The sequence below is a fragment of the Dermacentor andersoni genome, chromosome 1 (genome assembly GCF_023375885.2).
Source record: "Dermacentor andersoni chromosome 1, qqDerAnde1_hic_scaffold, whole genome shotgun sequence".
Taxonomy (NCBI): domain Eukaryota; kingdom Metazoa; phylum Arthropoda; class Arachnida; order Ixodida; family Ixodidae; genus Dermacentor; species Dermacentor andersoni.
In genome coordinates, this window is record NC_092814.1 from 304,514,538 (window position 1) to 304,542,391 (window position 27,854).

The 27,854-nt window shown below is 45.5% G+C and overlaps 1 protein-coding gene across 1 annotated transcript in view; it reads left to right on the forward strand.

The window, feature by feature from the left end:
- The first annotated feature begins 13,387 nt into the window (after positions 1–13,387).
- The window catches only part of LOC126548253 (band 7 protein AGAP004871-like), a 398,019-nt gene continuing 383,552 nt past the window's right edge, over positions 13,388–27,854 (forward strand). The window contains exon 1 of the mRNA XM_055063350.2: positions 13,388–14,372. Coding sequence (XP_054919325.1) covers positions 14,327–14,372 — 46 coding nt within the window. The 5' untranslated portion in view covers positions 13,388–14,326. The remainder of the gene's footprint in view (positions 14,373–27,854) is intronic.

Sequence of the window (27,854 nt, forward strand, 5' to 3'; positions counted from 1 at the left end):
TGCTGTAAACGCCGTTGAACTGTTTTTGTTGTTGTAATTGTAGTTGTTGTTCACTTGGAGCAAAACATGCAAGGAATTATTGCTTTCTTTTCTTTCTTTCTTTTTTTTGTGTGTATACGTGCGCGTAGCAAGCACCGTGCTGTATTATTTCCTCTTTTTTCATTTTTTTCTTAATTCTGCGGCGTGACGCTAAAATGTGTTGGTAGAAACACGCGCATATAGTCTAATCTGAACAACATAAGCAATGCATCGTTTCTAGCGTTAGAATGCCTACATTTCCGATTCTGTTGAAAAGTTTGCACCAGAAAGAAAAAAAGAATAAGTAGCAAAAAACTTTGAAAAAAAAATATAGTATAGGACCGGCGCTCGAAGATAAACGATCTGAGCCGCTATTTCATATTTCTTCGAACATGAGTAGCAACGGGCCTTGCTCATGCTTCCATAGAACTCTGAGTTTTAGAAAGAAACCGTTGCGAGGCAAAGAAACTACTTTTGAGCAAGCATATGAGAAGGTGACGAAGGTCACGGGAGGTGAATACATGTAAAGCATCTCGGAATTCAAAGAAGGTGAATAACAGTACACAGCCTTCACGTTTACCGTAAGCTACTCGCTACCATTAAAAAAATGAACGATAGAAAAGGGACGAAAGAAAGGAAAGAAAGAAAGAGAGAAGGAAGGAAAAATGCATATTACGGTATATTACGAAGGCACAAGGTTTAGTATGCATTTTATGCCTTGCAACACAAAGTATTGCCGCTGAAGCTCGTGTGTGGCGAGCCAAAATTCATACCTTTCTACAAAAGGTGCATGAAAAGTAACCGCCTTACAGAATGGCTTTTCTCCTGTCTGTCGACCATCCAAACTCGCAAAAAATGTGGGTATTATTAAATATGTTTCACTCATACGAGCGACCTGCCACCGCAATTTTATTTACCTGCTAAACCGAGCCCCTAACACACACACACATGCACACACACGCACACGCACGCACGGACACACACGCACACGCACTATTTAATAAACATTGGCACAATATCAAAGTTTATAATAGTGAAGGCCAACAGCTAGGCAAGCGGACTCAGGCGTGCGTGTTTTCGGAGTCTATTTGTTAGCATACAGGCTGCGTAGAGTGGTGAGTAGCCTCGTTGAATGATGTGACAGTTTTCTAAAAAAATAACGATTTCCTAACTAGCGTCGCAATTATACGCTAAAAGAAGTAGGTTGCATTTTATCGGTAAATGCGAGAGATATGCATTAGCATTACGTCGCACCTGTGTCGTGGGGGAGGGGGGGGGGGGGGGGGGGAGTGCGTTGGAATCAAGGAAATTCAGCTCCGACAAATCGAAAGCGGTCTGTAGCAGTTCCAATCATAAATCAATTTATGCTTATGCCCCTACATTGCTGTTATTATTTTTTTCTGCAATCAACATACGAAGATGTATGTCCGATGAAGCCCTATAAGCACCTGGAAATGTAACACAATTTGCTCTTCTTATTTTAATCGTCGCTTCCTGACAGCCTTAACCCGACGAACATGCTGTTTATTGACGATCCGTTCATTATATATCCTCCGACCCCCAACTTCCCCGGCATGAAGGCACTTCAAAACCCGCGCATATATATATTTTTTTCCTGCTTGCTCATATCCATCGCATTTTCTGCTGTTCTTAATACGTGGGCACAGAACGAGCTCCACCGTCGTGCGTAGAATAATATGGCAATCTAATCACCGCATAATCACAAGACAAAATACATGTAGCTACAAATGAAAATACGCGAGGTGATTTGTTTTCTCGGCTTGCTTATTACGAGGCGTTCTTCTGTGCAGCATGGAGCGAAAAAAGCTGGCAGAACGTCGCAAGAAAAAAAAAAGAAAAAGAAGAGAATAGAAGAAAGTCGAGCGGCGCAGTTGCTCAAAAGTGATCAGGCAATATAGAAAAAGACAAAAGGATTGAGAAAGGGGGCGGCGGAGGTGAGGGGGGGGGGGTTCAGCCGCTATTCGAAGCGATGGGTATCCCGTAAAACCAAGAGTGAAACGCCACAAATCAACATAGCGAAAAGCGAAGACGTAGTATTCAGAGAGAGAAGGAGAAACATTGCGGGAAAAAAACAAAAAAAAACACAAGTCCCCGTTTTGCAGTCTTGCATGTACAATAAGCACGCTGCCCTGGCGCGCTAAATGAAGGTTATTTCAACGTACAGAGGACAGGCCGAAGCCGCGCGAATTATAGATGAGTTCGCTGGCAGCGAGGAAGAGCGGGAAAGCATAATAGAGACAGCATTTCATCGTTTTACTTTATTTTCCTGTTTCTTTTCTTTTTCTTTTTTTCTTTCTTTCTTGCGTCAAAGCGAGTGTGTGGTAGCGCTCGAGGGTGGACATGGCAGAAAAGAGGCAGGGAGAGGGAGAAGACGCCCTCGAAAGCCCTAATTTCAATCATCCTTATTTTGAGGAGGACGTCCTAATCAGGCCCGCTCAAAGACGCTCTCCGGGCCCCGACTTGCGGGCGGAAACAGTGGCTCATTTCTTAATACGAAAGCCCCGAATTATATCCTCCGCCACGACTCGTCCTCGAGAAAAAGGCACCCGTCATCCGACAAGGATTTTCTTCGTCGTGCGCTCCAGCGGCTTCGCCTGCGTCAAGTTGCGTGCAACGTTACCGCGGCGTGCATGGTCCGGCGGCACGTCCGCGCTGCGCGATGCTTAAAGTGTAAAGCGAGCGCCATCTAAATAAATTAATGCGCTCAGCTCTCGTTTGCTCGCCGGGGCAAATCGTGGCAAAGCGAAGTAAGGAAAACTGGCGGAAAGCTGTGGCTGCCATATTTGCGCACAGTGCTATAGATTGCGTCGAATTTGAGAGGTTCACGCCGCGAAGTGCTCAAACACCAACGTATCTATGGTCAGGCGCTGAAGACTGACTGGTTCATTTAATCGTTTCTTAAGCGTTGCCGTAGGTGCAGCGCACCCTTGACTTCGACGTTTAGTAAAATGAAATGCGCCGCTTGATTTAACGTCAACGATGCTGGTAATTACGAAGCCCCCCCCCTCCGGCATGCATGCGAAACGCGCGTGCTTCCGCTTCACGAGAAGCAATGTTCGTTCGAGCCGACGCTTTATTCCGGTTTTCAAGAGTTTCTCGGAGTGACGTGTTCACGCCTGCAGTTCGACACTGAAAGCTCGGTAACCTGCCTACAGACGGACGCCGACCTCCTAGTCGAGTCAGTCGCGAGAGACATAGCTTTCCTTTAGTGACGTCAACATTCACGCCAAGTTTCGCCGGAGAGAAGGCAGCAAAAGCAGGACTCTGGACTGGAAAACTTTATTATGGTCCTGCAGGTTACTGCTAAGTCAGAGCGGTGTTGGGCAGATGGAATAAATGAGACCCTAATCCGTCCACATGGAGGCGTGTCACCTCCACAGCTGGATTGTCCTAAAGTGAGAAAAAAAGAAGGCATAGTCGAAGCGCAAATGAGTGAAAATATCCATTCAAGTATGATAAATTGGGAAGCACGAAATTACAATTGAAGCAATTGAAAGAGTGCTAGAAAAGAATGACAGGGGAGGTAAATCATATACACGACAAAAGTAAAATTAAACGAATGGGGTGAAACGAGCGCATTAGCTTCTGTGCAGTCATAATTGATGCTATCTCCTTGGAGATACGATGTCGTTACTGTTTCATTCGTTGAGTCATTGTACATCATTTGTACTGATGCTACGAAGTCGTTGATCGGTGGGGCAATGGAAATGCGACACTGGCATATGCATCTAGCCAACGCGCGCCCTTTGTATGCACGCAACACGAAGGTACACAAATGATACCACAACAGAAACACAATATCTCTTTTTTTTTTTTGCGAAGTAACGTAAGTATGTTCTTCCTTGCGCGGAGGCAATTTATCCTCGCGTGTTATTGGAACGACGTTAGCGTCGACGGGTTTCTTGAGCCGCTGCCAATGTACCTTCGGTCCACGGATGCATCATGGAATGACTGAATTTCTATATAGAAAGATGGAATGTGCATTGGTTCATGTATTGATCATCTTTTGAGTTATATTTATTTGTCCCGGAAAGATCGAAATATATTTCAATAATTAGAGCGTTAGTCTGCTCTATTTGTCTTTGGGTATATATGTAGACGATTTTTTTTCACTTTTAAACTGTGACAACAGAGACATGCATTCTCATCTCTCTAACGTCCTGGACGTATTTTCCCGAAGCCTCAACCATTCAGTTGTTACGCATGAAGTGCCACATAACTGTTTCATTAGGCTCTTCGGCTTGGATCTTTACTTCTCAACCAGCTGGGCCTACCAGCTTCGAGGTAGCGAACCACTACTACACATAGTTAGGCATACCCCAAGCTTGTCAAGACATCGGTTATCCGGTCAAGTTCTATCCGGTACCGCAAGCGGCTTCTGTGGTCTGTTGCGGATAACCTCCTGAAGCGTACAACAACAAATAAGAAAGAAAGATAAGCTGGTAGCTGTGAAGTTTCAATCTCGGGAAAAGAAAAAAAGAAAGAAGAGAAGCCTCAGTCATACCGTATGTACATTGCCTCTGCCATAATTTGAAAAATGTTAGCAAAACGCCTGGCGTGGGTCTTGTCTTTTCCGGGCCGAATCGCCTTACAGCTCTATGCCGACAAGTTAACGATAGAGAATTAAGTTAGCCTGAGGCTGCACTAAGCAACAGCGTCAGATGTTTGGCTCCTGCTGTGAAAATGTAGTTTATTCGATTATGCTGTCCTGTAAAAAAAGTATGCGTAAACCAAAAGGGTCGTTGTTAAAAATTAAGTTATAGGGTTTACGTGCCAAAGCCCCGATATGATTATGAGGCGCGTCGTCGTGGGGGATTCTGGATTAATATTGACCCAAGTTCCGGTGTCTCGATCTGGAAACACGAGTTCAATGTATGGCATGCCATTTCAGGGCATTTAATCAACTCTCCGCGGCCGGCACTGTGCCTGCAAGGCCGAGTTTGAAGAGAGAGCGATTACCCGCCGTGGTTGCTCAGTGGTTGGGCTGCTGAACACAAGGTCGCGGGATCGAATCCCGGCCATGGCGGCCGCATTTCGATGGGGGCGAAATGCGAAATCACCCGTGTACGTAGACTCAGGTGCACGTTAAAGATCCCCAGGTGGTGGAAATTTTCGGAGTCCTCCACTACGGCGTGCCTCATAATCAGAAAGTGCTTTTGGCGCGTGGAACTCCATAATTAATTTTTTTAAGAGAGAACGATCGTGAGTATAAGCTGGAATAAAAATACGCGCAAGATTTTAGAAGCTGAATAAATTTTACAACTTCTGGACGGCTTTGTTAGCACCCCTTCACTGGTGCTTTTCGATGAACGACTTCGGTTCCTGTGCGGTTGTAAATAAAGGGCGCTATAACGTAAAACTATTCCAAACTTTTCTATTCTGATTCTGCAATCAGCCCTCCGCGATTGGTCAAAAACTTTTTTGGACCACCCCCATTTCACCTGTCTGTCACGCGACGTCACGAAAATCGTGATAGCTCCCCATCTGATATAACGTGTATACACGGATTATGCATGATTTGACTATACAAAAGAAAAAATAGTAATTTCTGATTCGACGCCTCTTCGCCATTAGCCCTCGGCTATTGCTAAAAAATTTTCGGACTGCGCCCACTTCACCTGCCTCTCACGCGACGTCACAAAACCGCAAAAACTCACTGCGTCAAAGTGACGTGTACGCGATAAAGATGCATTAATATGCCGAACAAAACTGAATTTTCTTCTGAATAGCCGCAAGCTGCCCCGTTCCGAAAGGAATAAAAGATGGCTGCCGCCGATCGCTCAGTCACTGTCTACTCGCACCTGTCGGAGAGCATGGGTTTATTTGCGTGTAATAAAGCTTTTTGCGTGGCCGTGTAAGGTTTTCGAGCACTTTGGGCATGTTTACGACCTCGTTCTGCCAACTCCTCCTTGCTGAGGATCCGTTTTAGCGTCATTCTTAAGCTTCCGTTGCATGCCGCCACGATTGTCGACGAGCCACCGCAAGCTAAGTAAGGGAAAACGGACCAATCGCAGACGCCGGTACCACCCTCTTCGTCCGGTTATCGATTTTCAGTGCAGTGGCTCGGCCCCATCCAATCCCTCTCCACTTGAGCGTGCTCATCGCCTCTTGTGAGCCAATTAGATAAGACAAGCCGCTTAGTGTAGGCAATGTTATTCGTTTTTCAAGCAAACAAAAGTGACCTCCTATGAACGAGGACAGCGTTTGATTGGTCTGTTCAGAAAACCCTGCGGGTGACCGCCCGATGCTTGCGTAGGCGGTTACGCAAATTTGACGTCAGGAGATTGGAATAAAATGATGTAGGAATAGTTTTACGTTATAGGGCCCAAAGTCTGATCGCGTGCTGTAGTCGACAGTCTAACGCTCGCACAACACGTGTTTCTTTGTGCTTGTGCAGCTGCTTTCTTACATGATCACCTCACCGATATTATGTAACTACATCGGGTTGTCGGCAATAAAACTTACTTGTTCAGCTGGTGGCGTCAGTTTTACCTTCTCGTATTCTGATGTCCTTCGCGCGCTGCTGCCTTAGTATGCGAGCCTGCTAGACCACGCATCAACTTGCGCATGGGGTAACGTGTTGACAATGACACTTCGAGTATTTCCCCATCTTTAGCAGCATCTCTGTTAATGCCTTACTTTTCATTTTGTGGCTGTACCTGAGAGCGCTAAAATGTCGTAGTCCCAATTATATGAAGCCAGCAGAAAACGACACCAAGGAAAACACGGAGCAGGTTACATGTGTTTGTTTTAATTATTATTGAAACGAAGAAATCACACCTAAAGAGAAATGAAAATGCGGGATAAAAACAACTTGCCCGCAGGTGAGAAGCGATCCCAAGTCTTCGCGTCATGCGCGTGCGATGCTCTTGCGAAACGAGCTACTGCCGGCGCCGTTTTACCATCCATTTTCTTGGGTATTCGTGAGTGTCTACTAAATCTAGCCACGGCAGCGTTAGCCATCGCACCACCACTCACGGCCATGGTGGCGGAGGTGGAACATATATATTATACCGCCGGAGTCACGTAGTACGTGAACTTGGGAGAAGGCAGCTTGCCAATTGCCTGTTGGGCTTCAGACGATCGTGAATAACAAGAATCGGGCCCCTCGATGCTCTTCGCGTTCATTAAAAAACTGGTAGGCCATTTGTAATAGCTCGACATGTTTATTAGCACGCGATCAAGGCATATTAACGTGTAGGAAAGTATTACGACAGCGACGTTCCAAGTCTCGCACACGCATATCGTCTGTAATGTGCGTGGAAAGATATAGAGAAAAAAAGAAACAGAAGAGCATAAATGGTGGATAGGCGGCGTAGCAGTAGCAACATTGCCCCCACCCCCCCTCCCCCTTTATGTGCACCGTGTTTAATGCCCAACCAAAATAGTAAGTCCTCAGTGTAACGTTGGGTCGCCTTCTTTAGGGTCACGTCCGAATTTTGTCTCGCACAGGCGCCTGAAAAATGAGAAACGGCGTTTAATTGGATGGGAGCTGCTGTGTGCGCACGTTTCTCGGCACTAAACCGCGTGTCGTTGCAATAGAAAGAGCGTAAAGCCTCGGTAGCTACGTTCTCACGTTTTCTTGTTATACAAGTAAGGAATGACGACAGACCTCGAGTAGCGCTCGTTCAGATCATTTGAGCGTTGGCAAATTGGACGTGTCACTTCTGTTTCTTTTTCTTTCTTTTTTTAACCCTCCTCCGCATGCAACCGTGTATGGTGGTGACTTGAGGACCGTAAAAATACTGTGTAAAAATAGGGGACACTGCAGCAGCGATCCTGACGATGCCTGCGACTAGGACGTTCATCTAGTTTTTTAAAATTACTTTACTTTGAGCATGTATTTTCTGACGCACTGAGCAATGCTAAAGTACATGACGCACTTTTTCTACACGAAAATTGAACATCTTTGACGCTGACTTGAAATTTCATAATACCATCCATGTTTATTTATTTTTTCTCCTTTCTTTCTTTTTCTTTTTTGAGCGCCGCTGCTTTTTATATTCTTGCTTGAAGCTTCCATTTACATGTACCTTTCATTAATTACGTGGTCCTACGGAAAACGTTTGTAATGTCTTGCTAATTACGGCGGCCTACATCTTTATTATATACCCAATCCCAACATAAGACTTTGCGCTTACCGATAATCGTTTATCGCTCAAATTTCGCAAACACATATCTTTCGGTCCCCATCGTTCAATAAAGCAATTGGCATTTTTGGTTGCATTTGTTCGGGGGTCTAAAAAAATCAAAATAAAGAACAGAAGCACGCATGCGCACCCGCAGACACGCACGTGTGCGCGCGCGCATGCAATCGGTGCCTTGCAGTCGAAAAAGTGAGTAGCTAGGCAGACATAACCTGCACCTAAAAGTGCGAATAAAATAGGGAAATAACGATCCATATTGAATAATGTGGACCAAAGAAATGAAAGTTTGTTTTGAAGTTTCCGAAATTTATGGGTACGTTAAATGACATGAAGTGGTTAAAATTAGTGCAGCACCCTCCCCCATGGAATCTATGATTGCCCCCTGGTTGCTTTGAGTGCATGTGAATTCAATCGATAAATGAATGAATGAAATTTATGTGAAAGTAACGTAGCGGTATAAGAGCAAGATCTTCCGTTGAAATATGTTGGACTACGAATACGGGCCATGTATTTACTGTCGCATTACAATGGTGGTTCACAAGTTTGTCGTCGTAATGTTATATTCTGGGAAATTCTTCGTATTTCACATTTATTCACTGCTGCGTTTTTCGCATTTATTTAAAAAAAAGAAAAACACGCACAGCCGGGCAGGCCATTTAGCGCGCAGGGTACATAACCGGTGCACCACTAAGGTTAGGTAATGGGTGCCAAGGGAAGGGATGCGCAGTCGAGGACGGCAGAAAATTAGGCGGGGGGACGAAATTTGGAAATTTGCAGGCGTAAGTTGGAATCAGCAAGCGCAAGACAGGCAATTGAAGATCACTGGAAGAAGCCTTCGTCCAGCAGTGGACATAAAAATGGGATGATGATGATGATGATGATGATGATGATGATGATGATAAAAATTCTGCCGCTAAGTTTCCTCTTTTGACTAGTGCAGCGCACAAATTAAACAAATTACACGGGACGAGCTACATGCGCGAGTAATATCTGAAGTTTTACGCGCCAAAACCATGATATCATTATTAGGCACGCCGTAGTGGGAGACTCCGGATTAATTTCGTCCAACGCGCACCCGCTGTTCCTTAGGCACTTTTTGCACCCCATCGAAATGCGGCCGCCATGGTCGGGATTGGATCCCGCTACCTCGTGGTTAGCAGCGCAACGACAAAGCGACTAAGAGGAACCACAGCGGGTACGTGGACAAGCGCTGAATTCCAACCGACTTTATTCGTCACATATCACAGCTGGAGGTTATCGCTTGTCCGTGTTGCTCGTCCCTAATGCTTTGTTCGATTTGAGCGCTACGCTAAGTGCCTGCTAACGTTTCTCTGTCTGTGATCCGTAAGAAATCTGGTTACTTCTTAACTACGCTAAAAAATATTTATTTATTTATTTATTTATTTATTTATTTATTTATTTATTTATTTATTTATTTAGTTATTTACTTATTTATTTACGCACTCTCACTGAACATTACAAATGCGGATAACAAACGGCAAAAAATATCGTTATTTGCTTCAATAAATTGAGCGCTATTCTCAGAAAGAAATAGTAAAAGGTTACTCGAAGGAAATGTGTTTTCAGATCACAAACGCTTATTCAATTTCTTTTTTAATCAGTTCTTATGTAGTCGTTTGAACTGACAGACTTCGCGTGCCAGTGCGCGGCGTGCCCTGCACGCTTTTCCGCGTGCCGCTTAACGGCCAACTGTAACGAAATTTCGCTTTGGCTTAATTGGCTTAGATGAATGTAGTATACACACTATTGAAGCAACCTCGGCCCAACTGCAGGGTAATTGTGTAATTTTCTTACTGGCAGACTTCAAACTGAACCTAAGCAGACTGCGCTGCCCGTGGTGGTTAGCCGATATGACGTATATCCCAGTGACGTTGCTTCCGAAAGTTTACTGCACTCCCCGGGCAGCCGCGGGCGCCGTCCAAACTAAAGCCTCAACCAGACGTACGCGTTGTAACGCGTCCGCACGTGTCACGCTCATTCGACGTCGCGTCGCGCCCGACGAAGCAAAGGGGCGGGCTCCTAAACGATGAACGAGTTGCCGCGCGTCGCCGTGCGTTTCTTCGCGGTGGCGCTGTGTGGCTGTGTGTGGAGAGTGAGAGAAAGCAAGGGCAGCAAAGGCAGGGAGGTCAACCAGAAGATCACCCGGTTTGCTACCCTACACTGGGGGTGGGGTTGTCATGTTCAAGGCAGTGTAGCCTTCGCTTAACGGTCACGTTAAACAATGTGTTAAAGATAGCAATAAAGTACAAGTTTTAACTTAAAGTTGTTTTTATAATTGAAAAGGATACCGCAGGACGCCTAGTGGTTCAGTGAGCTCAGCTGCGACTTAATACGAGTATTGTGAACCCGGTGAAACCTGCTGCAGCATCGGCATAGCATCACTCGCGTGTTACGGGGCCTACGCGTGCTGCACGCGGCGTCAGGTCTCGAACTTCGGCTTATTTCGTTATTAATGCAGCCGTTACAGCTGAAAACTTCAGCGGCTGCCATCATCAACTACCGAAACGCGCGCGGAACGGCGATCACAGAGCACGCAGCTTGCTCGTGCTTGCCTGCACGCCGCGCGAAGAGTCGTTCCTAAAAGTCACGTTGGTTCGCCGTAGTCACGCGAGGCATGTCGGGTGCGTGACGTGAGCGGAAGCTTCCGGCGCGGGCGGAAAATTCCTAGCTGTGCAAGGTCTCCACGCCGTCGCGCGTCGACACGTGGCGCCGCCTCCGCGCGTGACGCCGTACGCGTCCAGACGCGATGCGGCGCGTGCTACCGCGTTCCAAAGCGGACGTCTGGTTGGGGATTAAAGCCCAGACCACACGTACGCCCGCGGACGCGTGCAAGCTCGCGTTTACGCGCCCACGCATGCGCAGACGGTGCGGCATGGCTCGTACGCGTCGAAACGCGGCGTGATCTCGGGGAACAGCTTCTCTCTCTTAACGCGGAACGTTCAACTCCCAGTGAAGCAGATTTATTTCATGCAAGAAAGTGGTTCTTTCCGTTTTGCGCTGATCTAACAGCTATAAAAATATAACAATTGCGTCTATAGATATCCAACCATGTTGAAACACTGTCGATAACAAAGTACGAAGCAGCGCTCGCCAAGGCGTCTGTGAGTGAGCCCAGTGAAGGCGCACTGTCACGCGTCTTTGTGGATGCAAACCGCCATTACTCGCGAGGCGCTAGGCGCGCGAACGAGAGCTTGCGCGCGTCCGCAAGCGTACGTGTGGTCTCGGCTTAAGAGCAGTGCCGAGGAATCACGCTGGTTTTCAACGTTCTGGGCCATGCGTCACTTCCGGCGAGCGGTAATGGCAGTGTTATTTTTTTTTTTTAGTTTTGGCATCCAAAAATTTCTATATTCGAGAATTTTTCGCGACGCATCTATATAGTTGTATTGCAAATGCAAAACTTTGTACGGAGGAGGCTGTTCTACATCTATACCATCTGAAACTAGGCATCTTGCACGGTAGAAAATTTGGTTGCAGTTGGGCACTAATAATACACAGAACTTGAGTTGAATGCAGCAGAGGCTATTCTGAACGCACAGCAAGCGTTTTACCGTAGGGCGGGGCATAGCGGCATTTAGGTGTCTGTCTTTGTCCTGTGAAATACCGTTGAAGTGGGTGCTCTTCAAGCAAACGATAAACTAGAGCGACATCTGGAAAAACTGCTCAAAGAAGGGTAATAACAGCCACGCAATTAATTGACGACATCTTCATTAAATCTCGGTGATTCAAATTATGGGGTTTCACATGCCAAACCACTTCCTGGTTATGAGGCATGCCGTAGTGGAGGACTCCGGAAATTTTGACCACCTGGTGTTCTTTAACGTGCACCGAAATCTAAGTACACGGCTGTTTTCGCATTTCGCCCCCATGGAAATGCGGCCGCCGTGGCCGGGATTCGGTCCCGCGACCTCGTGCTCAGCAGCCCAACACCATAGCCACTGAGCAACCACGGCGGGTAAAAATCTCAGTAATGTTTGCCACAAATTTCTCACGCCGAGTTCATTTCCGTCCTTTGCAGCGAGGCGCTCGACCCGATGCAAATGTACGGTCCCATTTGCAATCCCAAGCTTGATCAAAACTAATTCAAAACAACGTGGTGCATGGATAGTTGGTGATCTAGTTGATGTTGGGCGCGGAACAGGCAGAAAGATGAGGACAAAAGAAGTCACAACCAAAAATGGTTGACATGTTTTGAAGGATTATCATCATCATTCCCATCGCACCCAATACTTTCGCGTTTGCTTTTACGACTACGTTACGGAAACAACAACAACAACAACAATAATAATAATAATAATAATAAGAAGAAGAAGAAGAAGAAGAAGAAGCAGAAGAAGAATAGCGATAACTTGTTCGTTGTTTCGAGGCACATTCTTGCAGTCACCTGAAAGCGGTAGCGCCAAACTATGTAAAATCTCAGGAACATTCCAGTTAGCCTTAAATGTTCTCAGTAAATGTCTTTCTTTCTTGTGTGCGCGCAAACATGCCAACAAATTTGATAATTTTATATACATTCGCCTACATCGGTGTTCACATACAATATTGAACAAGTTTTAGGCCGAAAAACAAAAAAAGAAAACGGCACTACTCATATATGATCTACAGCTATTGACGTGTAGAATGTATTTTTTCGGTACATATCCGCTTTCTAATCCCTGGGCACAGTTCTTCTTTAACTTGAATTAGAATTTTATTTCTCGTTCACCTAAACGAGGGTAGGCTCAGACTAAGTTTCTTTATATAGAGAGAAATGACACGTGCTATCAGCTCACGGCCGCTATAGGGGCGCAAGTGTTCGATGTCCCTTATTCGGGTACTTGTAATAATAATGTTTTTTTTTTTTAAAGTCCGTGGTCGATACTTATGAATTCATTTACGCTCTAGAGGGATTCTTGAGAATATGCGTTGGGTGCCTTTGTTGTTTGCTTTAGTTTCTTTTTCTTCTGCTCGCGAATTAACTACATTTTTCGAAGACGCGTTAATGTTAATGTTTGTTCCCTGCGTTTCTTTCTTGCTTTCTCTTTGAATGCGCGTGCTTCGCACAATGTATGTAGCGCGATTATTCGTATTCGCGCTTTGATAAGTAGAGATAAAAAAAGTTTCTCGGGTTTTTCGTACCAAAATGACGGTCGTAGTCGGGGGACTTCGGATTAATTTTGACCAAGTGAGGTTCTTTAACCTAAATCTAAGTACACACGAGCATTCTCGCATTTCTCCCCATCGAAATGCGATCGAGATCGAGCCCGTGACCTCGATCTGAGCACGGCAACGCCATAGCCAGTAAGCTACCGCGGCGGGTAACGTGTACTATCCTTGCCAATGTTGCATGTTCATTCTCTTTTGTTGTTGTTTTCCATGTACGTCAAGCTCTATGTTTGTCGGGCGAATAGATTTGCCCACCTTACTCAATGCCTCCTTTTAAGTCTCTCTGTGTGCGTGTGTATCTTTTATTGATCTTCCTCAGGCTCCCCTTCCCCAGTGCTGGGTAGCAAACTGGATATTTATCTTCCGCTTAACCTCCCTGCCGTTCGCATCTCATTTATCTCTCTCTTTAAGTGCGTGATGCGCACTTAAAGATAAATAAATAAATAAATAAATAACGATCGTGATAACGCACATACTATTAACGAAGTAGACCAAACAATGGAGACGAGCAGTTCTTACGACCTAAAAAAAAAAGACAACTTTGCGAATGGGACCGCTAATGTCTGACGCTGCACTACGCTTGTCTCCGTAGCGAAAGCGATCGAAAGCGGTATCCGATATTTCACTGACAACTCCGTGCTTCGCAGGGAGCAGGCTGCAGTGGCCGCGCTTTCACTCGTACCGTGGGATCCATCCAGCTGAGAGCCGAAAGGAAAAAAAAAAAAAACGCGAACAAACGACGTCAACAACGAATCCCCACGCGCAAAGAACCCTCCCGCCGCCTCTGCGCCGAGCAAAAGCGCGCAAGCGTGAAGGAACCATGCGTTGGCGCACTGAAAAAGGGCGGGCACAATGTTGCTTCGAGTACCCCGTGCAGGCCCGGTGGCGTCGCTTATAGCGCGGCTTCGTTTTGTTCTTTCTCGCAGGGGTTCGAGTTCGGGCGACACGCACCTCGGTCGCCCGCGGTCATCCACAAAATGCACCCAGCCTGGGTGCCCGTGGAGACCCTGACACTGGCTATCCGTGAGTGGACCCGGCTCGCCGTGGCCCCTCGGGCTAGGCGGCAGCAGTCGGCGATGTCCTCAGCTCTGTGCACCCAGGGCAACCGCTCACCTCATCCCGATCCTCCCTGTCCTACCTGCATGACCCGATGGTCGCCCCGAAGCGCCTACGCCGGCAGGAAACAATAAGAAGGGGAAAAAAAATGTACCTAAGGGCCAGGGAACGTATAAACTGGAACCTTAATGCCCCGGGAGTGCCGGGAAAAAAAGTGTAGTCCCAACAGTAATTGTTTTAAAGAACCTTCGCTGCGCAGTTGTGATATGGTAGGAAATGTTGCATTTACATTTTTCAACGCGCCTGGTGTGAAACGCAGGAAGGCGTGGCGAACCGTATCTGGCTATTCTGGCCGCAGAACAAGAAAGCGCTGCAAGCGATATCACGGACGATCGCCTTGCTCATTGCGCGCGAAAAAGTAAAAAAAAAAAAGGAGAATGAAAGCTGATAATGTTCGGATAAGTATTCGCACTATAACAACATCAACGTTCGTTAAGAAAACGCCTGCTCTGTTCCACATCCACATTGACCATTCGTTATTATATACACACACATATATATATATATATGCCGGCCTGGGTGCTTTTGTATTTGACAGCAAAACGCGATGGAAACGTAGCTGCTTCCTGCTGCTACGCATTTCCGGCTCCTGGCTTGAAGCTAGGAGCCCGAAGTGCGGCTTACGTGATTTGCAAAAAAAAAAAAAAAAAAAAGAAGGTGTACATATAAACTTCGATTAAGTTGTACAACGCCAACAGATTATGAGGACGCAACTCACGCCTGTGAAACAAAAGAATACGGCGCGTATTACACATTGACGCTCATCCGAACGTGATTCCGCATATCCGAGCGAAAATGATGCAAAAAAAAGAAAGGAATAGGTTTCGTAGACGCGTCTCAAGCGGTATTCGCTAGCCAAAGTGAGGATTGCAGTTGCATGACTGCTCATTTGCATGAGTGGCGAGAATATCGAACCGATATTAAATAAAATAATCAAATTTAGTTCAAACTGCGAGGAAAAAAACGCGGCTAGCGGGCAGGTAATATATTTGCTCTGGCTGTCGCACTTGGGCCTTCGAATTAAATTAAGTCGAACAAGTCGTTCTGTGACTGAGGCTGGCTTTAGCTCGCTATATGTAAGTACTCGAAAAAGAAAGAAAAAAACTACAACAAGATAAGCTGGGAGAAGTCGGAGTCTGTCCAATGTCCCCATGCACAAAGGACTCCTCTGAGAGTGGAACTTTGTGCGCGTTTCCGAGAACAGGAGAGAATAGAAAAACTGAAGAGGACGATGCAAATGGGTGGCAGATCAAATTAGATCAAAATTGCCTTCCGAGTAGTTCCATTGGCAACTTGGACTACGCTTTGGCCAATCACAGCGCGCCGACCGGTTAGAAAAGGTCCACCAAAGCGTGCAGAATTTAATTAAGAGGAGTGCTCGAACAGCTGCGCCCTTATTTCCCCGAGCGGTTTGCCGCGCAACCGCGCCCCTTCGAAGACCGGCCCGTCGCTTGGTCATTGGCGACAGGGGGACACCGAAAGCGGCGAAGGGCGCCCTGCCCCGCGGTGATCGCCCCGGAAGAGAGGGCACAGGTTGTCGCAGAACGACAACTACAAAGGCAGAGTTTTTCTTTTTTCCTTGCTAAATTATGCGGGGACATCGTTACAGAGCTAAATACAGTCGAACCCGGTTACACCAGAGAGGCTTATGTTAGTCTAAACTAGTTCGATACATCAGGTAATTCGATACCGGCCGCCACTTGTCTATAAGCGACTACAACAAACTTTTGTGATTCGTTATCGCCAGTTATGATGTGAAACAGGGGAAATAAAACAAAACTACGCGTAGTGCGCGGTAATTTTAGCCCGTGCCTTGAACTGCTTTTTAGCGTCGCCGAGGACGGCGTTCTCGATGCGCGAGTCTGGGTTGACCTTCTCCAGTCAGCGTAGTGCCGGCGTTGTCACCACAGTAAGGGCTCGAAAAAGAGAAAGTAGGACAAAAAAATTACACGATAAAAATAATTCTCTTGAACGCTGAGTGTGCGGCATACAAACAGCTTTATGGCACTGGCAGCGGACGCTCCGAGTTCGAGAAATCCAATGGCCAGTTGGTTATGAGAGAGAGTTATTTTGTATGAGCATCGATCAATAAGTTTAGCGTGTTCGATGTAGATCATAATTCACTTGATCCGTGTTCATTAAACTCGGGTTCGATTGTGTATGTAAGTGCTACGACGCCTTGCTGCTGAACCTCCTCAAACCACGCTGCTCGAAAAAAAGAAATGCAGGAAATGAACATTAACAACAAAAAAGAAAAAGCCCAGTGACACCACACTGTTCAGAAATAAGTTTTATTGGTGACTTGGCTGCCATTAACATGCATTATTCGTTAATTTCTGAAATTTCTCGCTTACATAGGCACATTAGCATGACCAATGTGCGTACAAGACGCGACTGTCTTCATTAGTAAAGCAAATTAAATTCGTCTTGGCTATTTGGTCGCCTGCCAGCGCGACGCTTAATGTCAAGCAGGTCGGCTGACTGCTGTCGGTTAGATAGATGGCCACCCGCACTGCTCTAGCTGACCGGGCATGCGACTTCCCATAGCGGTCAAAAAGAAAGGTCACTTCCTGTAACCTTCGCTATATCGCGGCTCGGAAGTCTTGGTAAAGTGAAAGTGAGGCTTTCAAATCTCACTTTCTCACACTTTTCGCCTTCTCTTTCATAAAGCTTTCGACTGCATAGTCTGAACATGGTAAAAAAAAAAGAAAATGATAACTGTGGCGGGCCTCAGATGGATGATGATGCGTTCTAAGGCGGCTCTGCGTCAGCGGTAGAAGTTAGCACGCTGCAGATTTGTTCACATCAAGGCACCACATGGCTTGACAAGATATTGCGAACGTTCTCAGTCGTTATGGTGATGGACATAAAATGCGTAAACAGTGCAAATGCTTTATCGGCTGTTTCAGCAGTTTTCGTTTTTGCGAATTAATAAGTGAGCGCCTGCAAGTTTCAGTTTACGTGAGCTGCGTCCTCGTTCTGTCTCCTTCTATTGCAGGCAGATTTTCCACAAGTCTAGTTAGTTTCTATATCACGACAGAAATGTGCTGCATGAATATAATGCACGGCTAACGCTGCTGCGTTTTCTGCTATGTCTTACGGAAGATGCCATAAATAAAGAAAGGAGTGGCTGATGCTATAAGGTTGATGTGATATTTAATTCGTCGAAAGATGAACCAATGGATGCATCCCCAACAACGAAATGCGGTGTTAATTGACCCAGTAAACTATAGTTCCGAAATGTTCACGACTTAAACGGTGGTAATTGTGATTGGCGTTTAAATTTTTTTTTATCTGCAATAATTTTTATTTTAGGCGCGCTCGTCACCGGAGAGCCGGTTGTCTCCGGCCAGTCGTTAATACAACGGCGCCCATAATTTTTTTTTTAATTAAGCAGCCCCTCCTTTCTTTAGGGCACCAGCTCTACTTCAAAACTGTGATCATGTTGCAAGGCGCCAATTGCGCAGTGCTGTGTGTGTTTTCAGCCAAGCGATAACCAAGAAAAATAAAGGTTGCATCAGTGGCAACTTCCCCATCAATCAAGAGGCGGACACGAATGGTGATGTCTAAGGCGCAAGGCTAGTTGATCGACACGAGGAAACCAAAGCTATGTGTATGGTTGACCCAGTAAAGCCTCGTCATGCAGTGCACCGTAAGAATGCAGCCCTTTTTGTCTGCTTTTCTTTTTGCCCATATGTGTCCTTAATGGCAATATCTTTGAAAGTGGCTTTAAAATGCCACCAGCGCAAGATATGTACTGATAGCTTCCTCTGGGTTTCGAAACTTGTTCTATGTATCCTCTTTGCAAAGCAATAGATGTACGGATACAAATGAAAAAGTGGATTTAACCACTAGCCTTTCCTTTTAGAAATACCAACGAAGAAGCGTTAATGGGAAAACGGAGATTTGCAAATTCTACACGAACGAATGCAGCATAGCTGGTCAAGTGTCCGAGTTCCCTAAATGCCCGCAAGTTTGGAAGCACTTTAGTGCCAGGTTGAGGTAGTGCATTACTGTGCATTTTACTAGACGCTCCTCTTGATCTTACTCAATCGTGCATTGCTAGTTCCAACACAGGCGATAGGCAATCACTTAGAGCACAATTGCAGGTGCGCAGTGAAGAAGCTGTGTGGTGTGACCGTAACAGGATGTCACCAGCTGCCGCTGGATGACACAGCTCACATAGCGAAACGCTTAAATACCAGTTTGACGACGCTCGCCAGCATCCAGGTTCCGCCCTGCCACACTAGTTTCCATCATACATAATAGGGCGATGTTTTTCAACTATAGCAGATTTGCGTCATTGTTGACCAAGATCGCTAACTGTTGTGGCTGAACAGGGCGACGAAGATTTTCAAATGATGTTCACAATTGTAATCAAACAATGCTAAAGATTTTTGTCTGCATTATTACCCCCTTTTTTATTGTAAGATGGACATTCTCATTACCAACGCGCAGGCATCAGTGATCAGAAAATTTCGCCGTCATATCACTGCATCCAACTCACACCAGGTGACTTGGTTCATTGTCTTGCGCTGATATGTGTTACGCTCCTCTTGAAGTTCTGGATTCCTCGTGAGCATCGAATAGCTTTGCGCCTTCACTTTTTATTGCACGTTTCTTCACGGCATGCTCACGTGGATGACATCATTTTTTTTCAGCTGGAGGCGTCTTTCTGCTCTCGTCATAGAAAGTGCTCCACAATCGTCGGTGTCCGTGAGAAACACACAACCGCAACATATCTCGTTCGTCAAAAAAAAAAAAAAAAAAATACACTACTACTACTGTTTTTTTTTTTTACAATGGTAACAGCAGAAGTCGGTCATTTATAGTAGGACAATTTTGCATCATTTGGTAGTACAAATCGCTGGTAAAAATAAAGTTAGCCAAGGTGGATCAACGAATAAATTAGAGGATCTAACGCTTACGGCTCTCTGGGAAGTTGTAAAATGTGCATCGGGTGGAAGAAGCTTGCGGCGCCGAGTTCTTGTGACTCGATCTATGCTGATGGCACGATAACGGCAAGCGCTGACTGAGCCGCAGCAGTATAAGCACCTTAAGGACAACCAGAGTGCTGGCGGCCTCTTTTTCGTGCGCAGCCTATTCATAAAACATCCCGTAACCATAAGCGAATATGACCATATCGGTTCCTTTATCAAACAAGTATGTTCCCATGTAAACGCGCATGTTTATGGTACGGGACCTATCGGTGTTTTTACAACAGGGCAGTCACTGCTTCTTTAATATTTTACTTCGTTCTCTCGAGTACTCGCGTGGCCCGACTGAGCATACGTTCGCACGGCTTCTATTCGAGCAGGTTGAGCTCGCTCTGTCGGGAGATTTTATAGATGCAGCGAAATATGGAAGAAGCATGATCCTTTCGCAAAAGGATTTGCCAGAGTTTCCTTCGTTCTTAGGGTGCGGAGAGAAGGTCCCATGCGGGTCACTTGCAAACTCGCTGTGAAATTCCCCGAATTTTTCGACAGATTGCAAGCGCAGCTCACATTGTGTTAAGACTTCAGAGCAGCAGGGACCTTGGCCCAAACAATGAAACGTTCCTTTTCTTCGAGCGCTTCCTAACCTTACGTGAGGCCTCCTTACAGCGAAGGACCGTGGAGGAAGCAAGCGTACTCTGAAAGCTCCCTTCACCCGTACTCACGTAAGGAGCGGTTGCCGCATGCCTGGGTTCGAGATTATCTCCTAAAAGCTTTGCGCGAACACAATTATTCAATAAAAAATTTTGTATCGGCACACAATTTTTAAATTGAAGAGCTAATATAGAGAAGCGTGGACGCTTTCTTCTAGTTTTGTTTACTAAACTTAATAAAAGTAGCGCATTACAGTGCAAAACTTGATGTGCTCCATCAACGCTGGCACGCCGGCGTCGTGCAACGCCTAGCAACGCCTAGCAACTCTTTCATGCCGCACGCGTGACTGAAACGAACATGCCTGGCAAGACGTACCGTGCTTGCGCTTCTCCGCACGTGGGCGACAGCGCGCATGCGCAAGCAAAGGTCACGTGGTTAAGCAGTGAGGTGAAGCGCTCGTTCAGTGCCAGGAGCGGCGTAAGGACGCATGAAGGTAGCTTTGGAGCTACCTTATGCTGAGGAAGCACTAAGGAAGCCTTCACCGAGGGCCCCTCAGTAAGAAAGCTTTCAGAGTGACATAAGGTAGCCTCACCGCAATGAAGGCTTCCTTACTGAGGTAAGGAAGATTTCATTGTTTGGCCCCTTATTTCACTCTTTGAAAATCCAAAAGTCGAATGCCCACCCACAGGCCGGTTTCGAATGATTGCCACTAATATCTGAATGCTATATATCAGCGTCGGTCGTGTGTGCGTGTGTGTGTGTGATGGGGGGGGAGGTGTGCGAGAGGAACAGAACGTAAACGTTCCGTTGGCCATCTATTCCGGTTCAACTATCGATACTATTATGGTGGTTTACTAACGTTTTCTATTGAAAGTGCTGTTGATAGCTTTGTATTTGTTGCTTAGCGATATTATCAAACCTTTTGCGACAAGTGACCATCATCAGTTCGTGCATTGCTGCAACGCAGTTTTGGCAAATGAAGTAAGATATATATTTTTTTTTCTGGCAGAATTACAAATATGGCTGTTACTTATTAATACTCAAAACTAAACATGATTACACCAGACCTACAAAATTAGTTGTTTTTTTTTTATCCTAGGATCCCAAAATGCAATTAAACTTTGTCACGACTCTGTTATACACATTTAAAATGGTTCTCTCTCTCTCTCTTTTTTTTTGTTCTAACTCAACATTTAGATATGTCGGCATTCAAGCGCAATGCATACCCTTGAATCCACTACTCCTGTTTAAAATTATGTATACCCAACGACGGAGAACATACGTTCTGCTGGTACTGACGCTGCGAGAACGCACAAGCATACTATGCAGCCAGAGTTTAAAAATATGTCGATGCACTCTAAGGCTACGCGAGCAAATGCATGTTGCTCACTTTTGTATGTATCGTGTCACGCAAATTTTTGTATTTTGCTTAATTAGATAATTAGTCAAGATTAGTTAGCCAACTTCTGAACCAACGAAGTTAGGGCAAAAATTCAAATGAGAATGTTTTAGAGTGCTTTGCAAAACGTCCGATTAGACAGTTTCTAACTTTCTATCTATCAAGTATTAGTGTTTTTCAGCTTACTGCGGATGCCCGCGAAATACAAAAAATACCACGTGACATACCCGCTTGCACGCCGTGATTGCAACTCTCCCAAACCATCCTCATTCAAACGAATATAGCATCTAGCAGGGCGTGCTGCCACAAGGCCACAGGACAGTAACGAAGGCATTAACTGTGCGATTTACGCCAGCGATGTGCTTCCCTCGCGGCTGTTCATGACAGCGATAAGCAGACGCAGCGGCGGCACACCGGGCTAAATGCTATGTTCGTTTGTGCGTGGAACGCTTGGGAGCAGTGCAATCACGACGCGCAAGCGGGCATGTCACGTGGTGCTTTTTTGTATTTCGTGGGCATCCGCAGTAAGCTGAAAAACACTAATACTTAATAGATAGAAAGACAGAAACTGTTCGTGGTATACACTTTGTATAAGGAGACCTATGGCAACTGCACGATTAAAGCGTGATATCGGGTGAAGCTATCGTAGCGCCAATCAAAGAAACACAAGGTGTTTGTTTTATTGTCGCTGCAACGGCTTCACCAAGTATCAACCAACCTGTGCCCAAGACCTTTCACTACGACGGGCCTACTGCGGATAGGGAACGAGCACGATTGCAAGGTTAGACCGTCGGGCCTCCACTATGGCTGTATATTAGGTTAAGCATACAAGCTTTCTAATGCGTCGATGAATGGCACGCGCCTTACTTTGGTATCGTTGTGTAGAGGAAAAAAAGCCATTACTCGATCATGCGTGTGTCGTGTGCGCAGATGGCGCCACTGTCGCGCCGCGCATGGCGCAATCTGAGCTAAATTTAGCCTCTCGCTCGGCGTTCAGCGAGGCATAGCTGGGTAGAACGTTTGTCCACCTGCACGGGTCGGGGTCGCTTTTGAGCGAGCTCATTTAGCCATAGCAGGTAATATCGATCAAACTCAAACCTGCGCTCATCAGGAGTGCTATAAGTATGCAATTTGTGGCAGAAATATCCCGCTTGCTCGGCTCCTCGCGTTCGACGCGTAGGTTGCAGAAATGGCGCGAGGAGACTCGTGCAGCAAGACAAAGGGATACCCGACCCCTTTGACTACGGGGGAACATGTCCGTCTCCGTAGAGGGCGCAAACGCAGGCGACATATATGTGGGTGAGCTACATTGCACTAGCTGTAACGTAAGCTAAGCATATGTAAGTTTTGTAATGCGTGAATAAATGTGAGTTGTGTGCTTGATTTTATGGCCATATTTGTACTTAAGTGGCCCCTACACCCTCTACAGCGCTCACAAGACGTTTCACGTCGTATTCCAGTGCGGTGCGTCACTCATGCAGCCTAACCGAATTTTTCTCTTCTCCGTAAGCAGAGGCCCGGCTGTATTGCAAATGTGACTAGTTAATTGCTATAGTTAATTGCTATCTAGGTAGTTTAGAAAGTAGGCCCATGAAACAGCATTGCTTCAACAACGATGCACAAGAGCGTGGGAACCTGCTGGATAGGGAAAAAAATGCACCGGTGAAATTCGCGCAAGACGTCTAAAACAATATGCAATAGCACGCCTTCGCCTTCTTTCTTTTTCTTTTTCCTTTTTTCCTAAAATGCGGAATTGACGAAAAGTGTCACTTTAGCCCAAGCCCAACTTTTGACGTTTCATAACTCCGCATATACAAGTTGATGAATTAATTAAGGCTAATAATGTAACTAGGCGGAGCGCAAGAAATTATCTGAGCATCTCCAAGCGACGGCAAACAAAATTACCTCGGTTCTGTCCAGCTACGTGGCATTTGCATATTTTCAAAGTGTGGCTTAAGTTACGTGGGTCACCCGGTATAGTAAAGTCATGTTTGCTTAGCAGAAATCCTAGGTATAGCGCCACTTTCCAAACATACGGTTCCAAATCCTTCTAAAAATGCCGCTGGCGTACCCCCTCAGACAATCCCAAGCTGCTGCACACACGCTTTGGGAAACTGTCGGCTGGAACATCCGTGTATTTCGTAGCACACTTTAGCCGGATACCTTGAAAGGGATGCTAGACTTGCCATTTTTCGCTAAGCAAACTCGACTTCCCTAACGCTCGGCTTCAATTTCGCAATTGCAACATGTGTCCCAAAGTTAATGGGTAAGAAGTTAATTATATTTTAGATTAGTTACCTTGACAACGGAAGAGGTGGAATGTCCACCTCTTCCATAACTACACACACGTGAAAGGACGGGACATCACTATCTGTCACAGGAGATATTTATTAAAGCTGTTCTCAAAAAAAAAGGAAAAAAAAAAGATGGCATATTGAAGCGCTTCGAAAGAGTGCTGGTGGGCTCATTTTAAGGAGGTCACGCGACTTCTATCAAAGGCCCAAAGAAGAGTGAAAGGGTCCCTGTAAAGGAATTCCGCTGCTCCTCTATCGATGCGAACAAGGTACAGAAGTAAATTAAGACAAGTCGTCTTCACGATAGTTCAATATCAGTATAGCGTAGATCTTTCACTATATCGCGTAAGAAGTTGGTAAATATTATATTCTTATCGTGTTCATTCTTGTACTACAATATTCTTGCATGAGCAAATAGAAGCGAAACATTTGAGACTTGAGGCGCGCACTCTTCACAACGATTTTGCTCCGAGGCAATGGCCGTTCCTTGTATTTGCGAAGCGGAATTCATTAACAATCCCAGCCATCACTGGAGAGGCAAGACGGGGAAATGAGGTTACGCAGACACAAATGTTACCGGGTGCATAATTGGGAAAAGCTTGACGAGCGGCAACGGAAGAGACGGAATGAAATTATTGTAATTAGGCGACTCGCTCGAGCAATAGTGGCCTCCTGGTGTATATATCTCCATTTATATATATTTACATATATATACATATATATATATATATATATATATATATATATATATATATATATATATATATATATATATATATATATATATATATATATATATATATATATATTATATATATATATATATATATATATATAACACTCCGCAAATTTGACGCCGCATCTGTCGACATCAGTGCCATCAACGAAATTCGTATTCATTCCAAGTAGATATGCCTTGCAAACTCAGTAACTTCATTTAGGAAACTGCAATTTGCGTAGTAAAGCAATCAGTTAAAAATTAGCGAGAAAAATGTTTTCAGTCGCTTATTCGTTTCGATTTATTCTGAAAGTAACGTCTGCCTAGTCAAGTTCAAGGATTAGAAATTCGCGATCTGCTACAGGCATTTTTTTAAATATTCTTTATATAGACATAAAACGCCTGGTATGTGAGAGCCAGAGGAACTTAATGGTGCAACAGAGCTTGACGCGTAATTTTATTTCTGAAAGCTAGTTATGAGACAAAAACAATCCTAGCTTAGGCTGGTTTGTTTAAAGAAACGCGCCTGTCCTTGACCGTTGTTTAAGAAGGCACAACTCGATCTGTTTACATGTTTAACTGCAGTGCCAGAGAAACCTACAAACAGATAGTCTCTTGGATGTCGCTGCATGGTTTCCCATGTTATCCTGCGAAACTACTCTGGCAACGATTATCGTAGGTGGAAGGGACGTGCGGCTTGAAACATATCGGTCCTGTTCACCTGCAACTTAAATACCGTCGACCCGTAACGAAGACCAACGCGTCTGGAATTAAGAGTGAAGTACCCAATATACGTTGTTCACTTTGCAACAGGCATTGTTGTGTAACATAAGTAGAACCCAGTGAAAATAAATATTGGACTCCATATTCAGTCCTTGGTCGTTCGCACTGTGTATATTTAAGAATAAAAAAAAAAATGCCGCAGGACATTCCTGATGGCTTCAGCGACACTCTTACGTCTGTTCAGCGAGGGGAAAACCAAAATCGCTGCCTCTATGCTTGAAATATGCAAACCTAAATCATTTTTGACACATTGATAAGTATGCGCGAAACTCTCTTTGCCTTCTGTTTCTTTTCCATTTCACTGAACTGCTTTCTTTTACTCACCTGGCCAAGCTTCCCAACAAAGCAATTTACGCGTGGCATAACTTCATTTTTTTTTTCTTTTTCGTATTGGTCCTCGTTTATACGTGCCCGAGCGTCTAGCAGCGGATGCAAATTGTTGATACGTGCGCCGCGTTGGCAGTTCGCAGAGCCCGTGACGTAATTATTCGCTCTCTCTCCTTGTCATTTCTCGTTTTCCCACTAGTATAGAAAGAAATAATCCATTTCTCTCTCTCTCCAAGGACTGACTTGGGACCAGTAAGAGCTTCCAACGTCTCGAACGGGACGCCGGGCCTTGTAATGCAGTTTTCCGGAGCTTCTGATTGAATTGTTGGTTTCCTTCGATGCCTGCCGCGTTCGCGATGCCTAAGTGGGCAACCGCGCTTCAAGGAGGGATGACGAAATATTTTTTTTTAAAGACGGCTTTGGATCACTCCTCCCAGCAAAGACAGCGAACGCAGAAATAAGCGGCAAAACCACCCACTTGTGAATACGCAGCGACGACCCGACCACTCGGGAAGCCGGAACCTTAATGAAGACGAAGGTAACATCTGTTCCCCAGAACTATTTCCGTCTTGCCGGCGCTAGATTGCCTCATTCGGTGCTCTCCGGGAAAGCAATTGCTCTGCGAATGGACGTGCAAGCGAAAACGGCACAAAGAAAGCAGTGTCAAATAACTAATGAGAAAAAGTATTCTCTCCAGAAACACCCTGTCCAATAAAATAAGGGGGCGGGAGGGCAAAAATACAAGAGAGGCCAAAATAAAACTATAGGATTAAGATTGATCTGCCAAGTAAAGTTGTACAAGCGCCGGTCGAGAAACGAACCAGGTACAAGGAGGCTCCGACTCAGCAAGGAGGGCTTTCGGGAAGTGAAGATGGATTCGAATGGAGTACGGCCACGTCAAGCTGATAAGCACGAAGAAAGGGAGCTATAGGAGCAGAGGCGAACACAAAAATATATCCATCGCAGAGTGGCCCCACGACGAGAGTTGCGCAGCTACGGAGGGGACAAGATAATGAACCCAAGACACGGCCGAGTGATCCTGACAAAACAGACGTCACTCTTCTGTTTCTGGCGGACTGCGAACACGTATGAGAGCGTCCCGCGAGTTACCAGTCTTGTTCTGTAGAGGTGCTCTATTCTTTTCCCATATCTGTGGTACTCAAGAGGGCAGCAGAGAGCGCCTCTACATTGTTTCCTTCAAAGCTCCGCCACCAACAGGCACTCAGTGAGCTTCGTGATTGGTTATACGTTCCCTGTGTGACTTCGGCCGTAAGTAAGCAAGAAGCTGAAAAAACGCACACTTAATAGCAGCGTCTCGCCCTTTTATAAGAAAAGTGTTGGGTAGTTGCAACGGCGACATTAGAGGTGCCCTAAAACAGGTCAAACCATCAGGGATAAAAAATTATCTTTATTTTCAATACATAAAGGGCACACTTTCTTAGCAAGCGTTATACCCAGTTCTTTCTAGTAGATAGAATAGTAGCGGAGCTTTACCGTTCTCAACTGATTGAGAGACGCCGAGCGTTCACTGCCGATATTTTCATCGCTTACCTTTACGCAATGTCCCTCCCAATAACGCCGGTGCACTGTAATATACGTTATCACCTTAAAGGTGCAACGCCGTCTAAAACGCCCTTGAGGCGGCCTTAATTTTGATAGCCTTTTTTCTTTCCATTGTGCACAGCTTTGACGAAGGCACCCATTTTACCATACTATACCCTGTCACAGGTTATGGCTTATACGGTTGCAAAGGCGTTTTGACAATGGAGCGATGAGACTCATGACCATGTTACAAGGTTATTTTTACCGACTTCCATCTTTAGATGATGCGACAGTAACAAGTTATATTGCTCACCAGCTCACGAAAGTATGCTCAATAGATATTAGAAACGTGCCCAGATGACCGCGCATTTGTCGAAACGCACAGGCGTTGACTGTTCGGATCGATGTCAACCGAATTGTTGCTATAAATTCCCATTATGTATCTGACTCGGCGTGTCTCTAATTGGGCTGCAGGAGCTTATACAGCTTGTCACCTCCTTGGTTTTGTTCTCACGTGCGCCGTCAGTGTGCGCAATTATTCCTGTATCCTCGCTTGAGGTTAGTTATTGAGGTGGAAGGAATCTGCGCCACGGCGTTGACGCACATGTGGGTACGAATAAATTTTGCTCTTCATATTATTTACGCATCATCAAATCAGACAGAAATGTATGAGGTACATTTGTTGTGAGTGTCCCAACCACTTTGATAAAGCACATGCTTCGTGCCTAAATGCCGCAT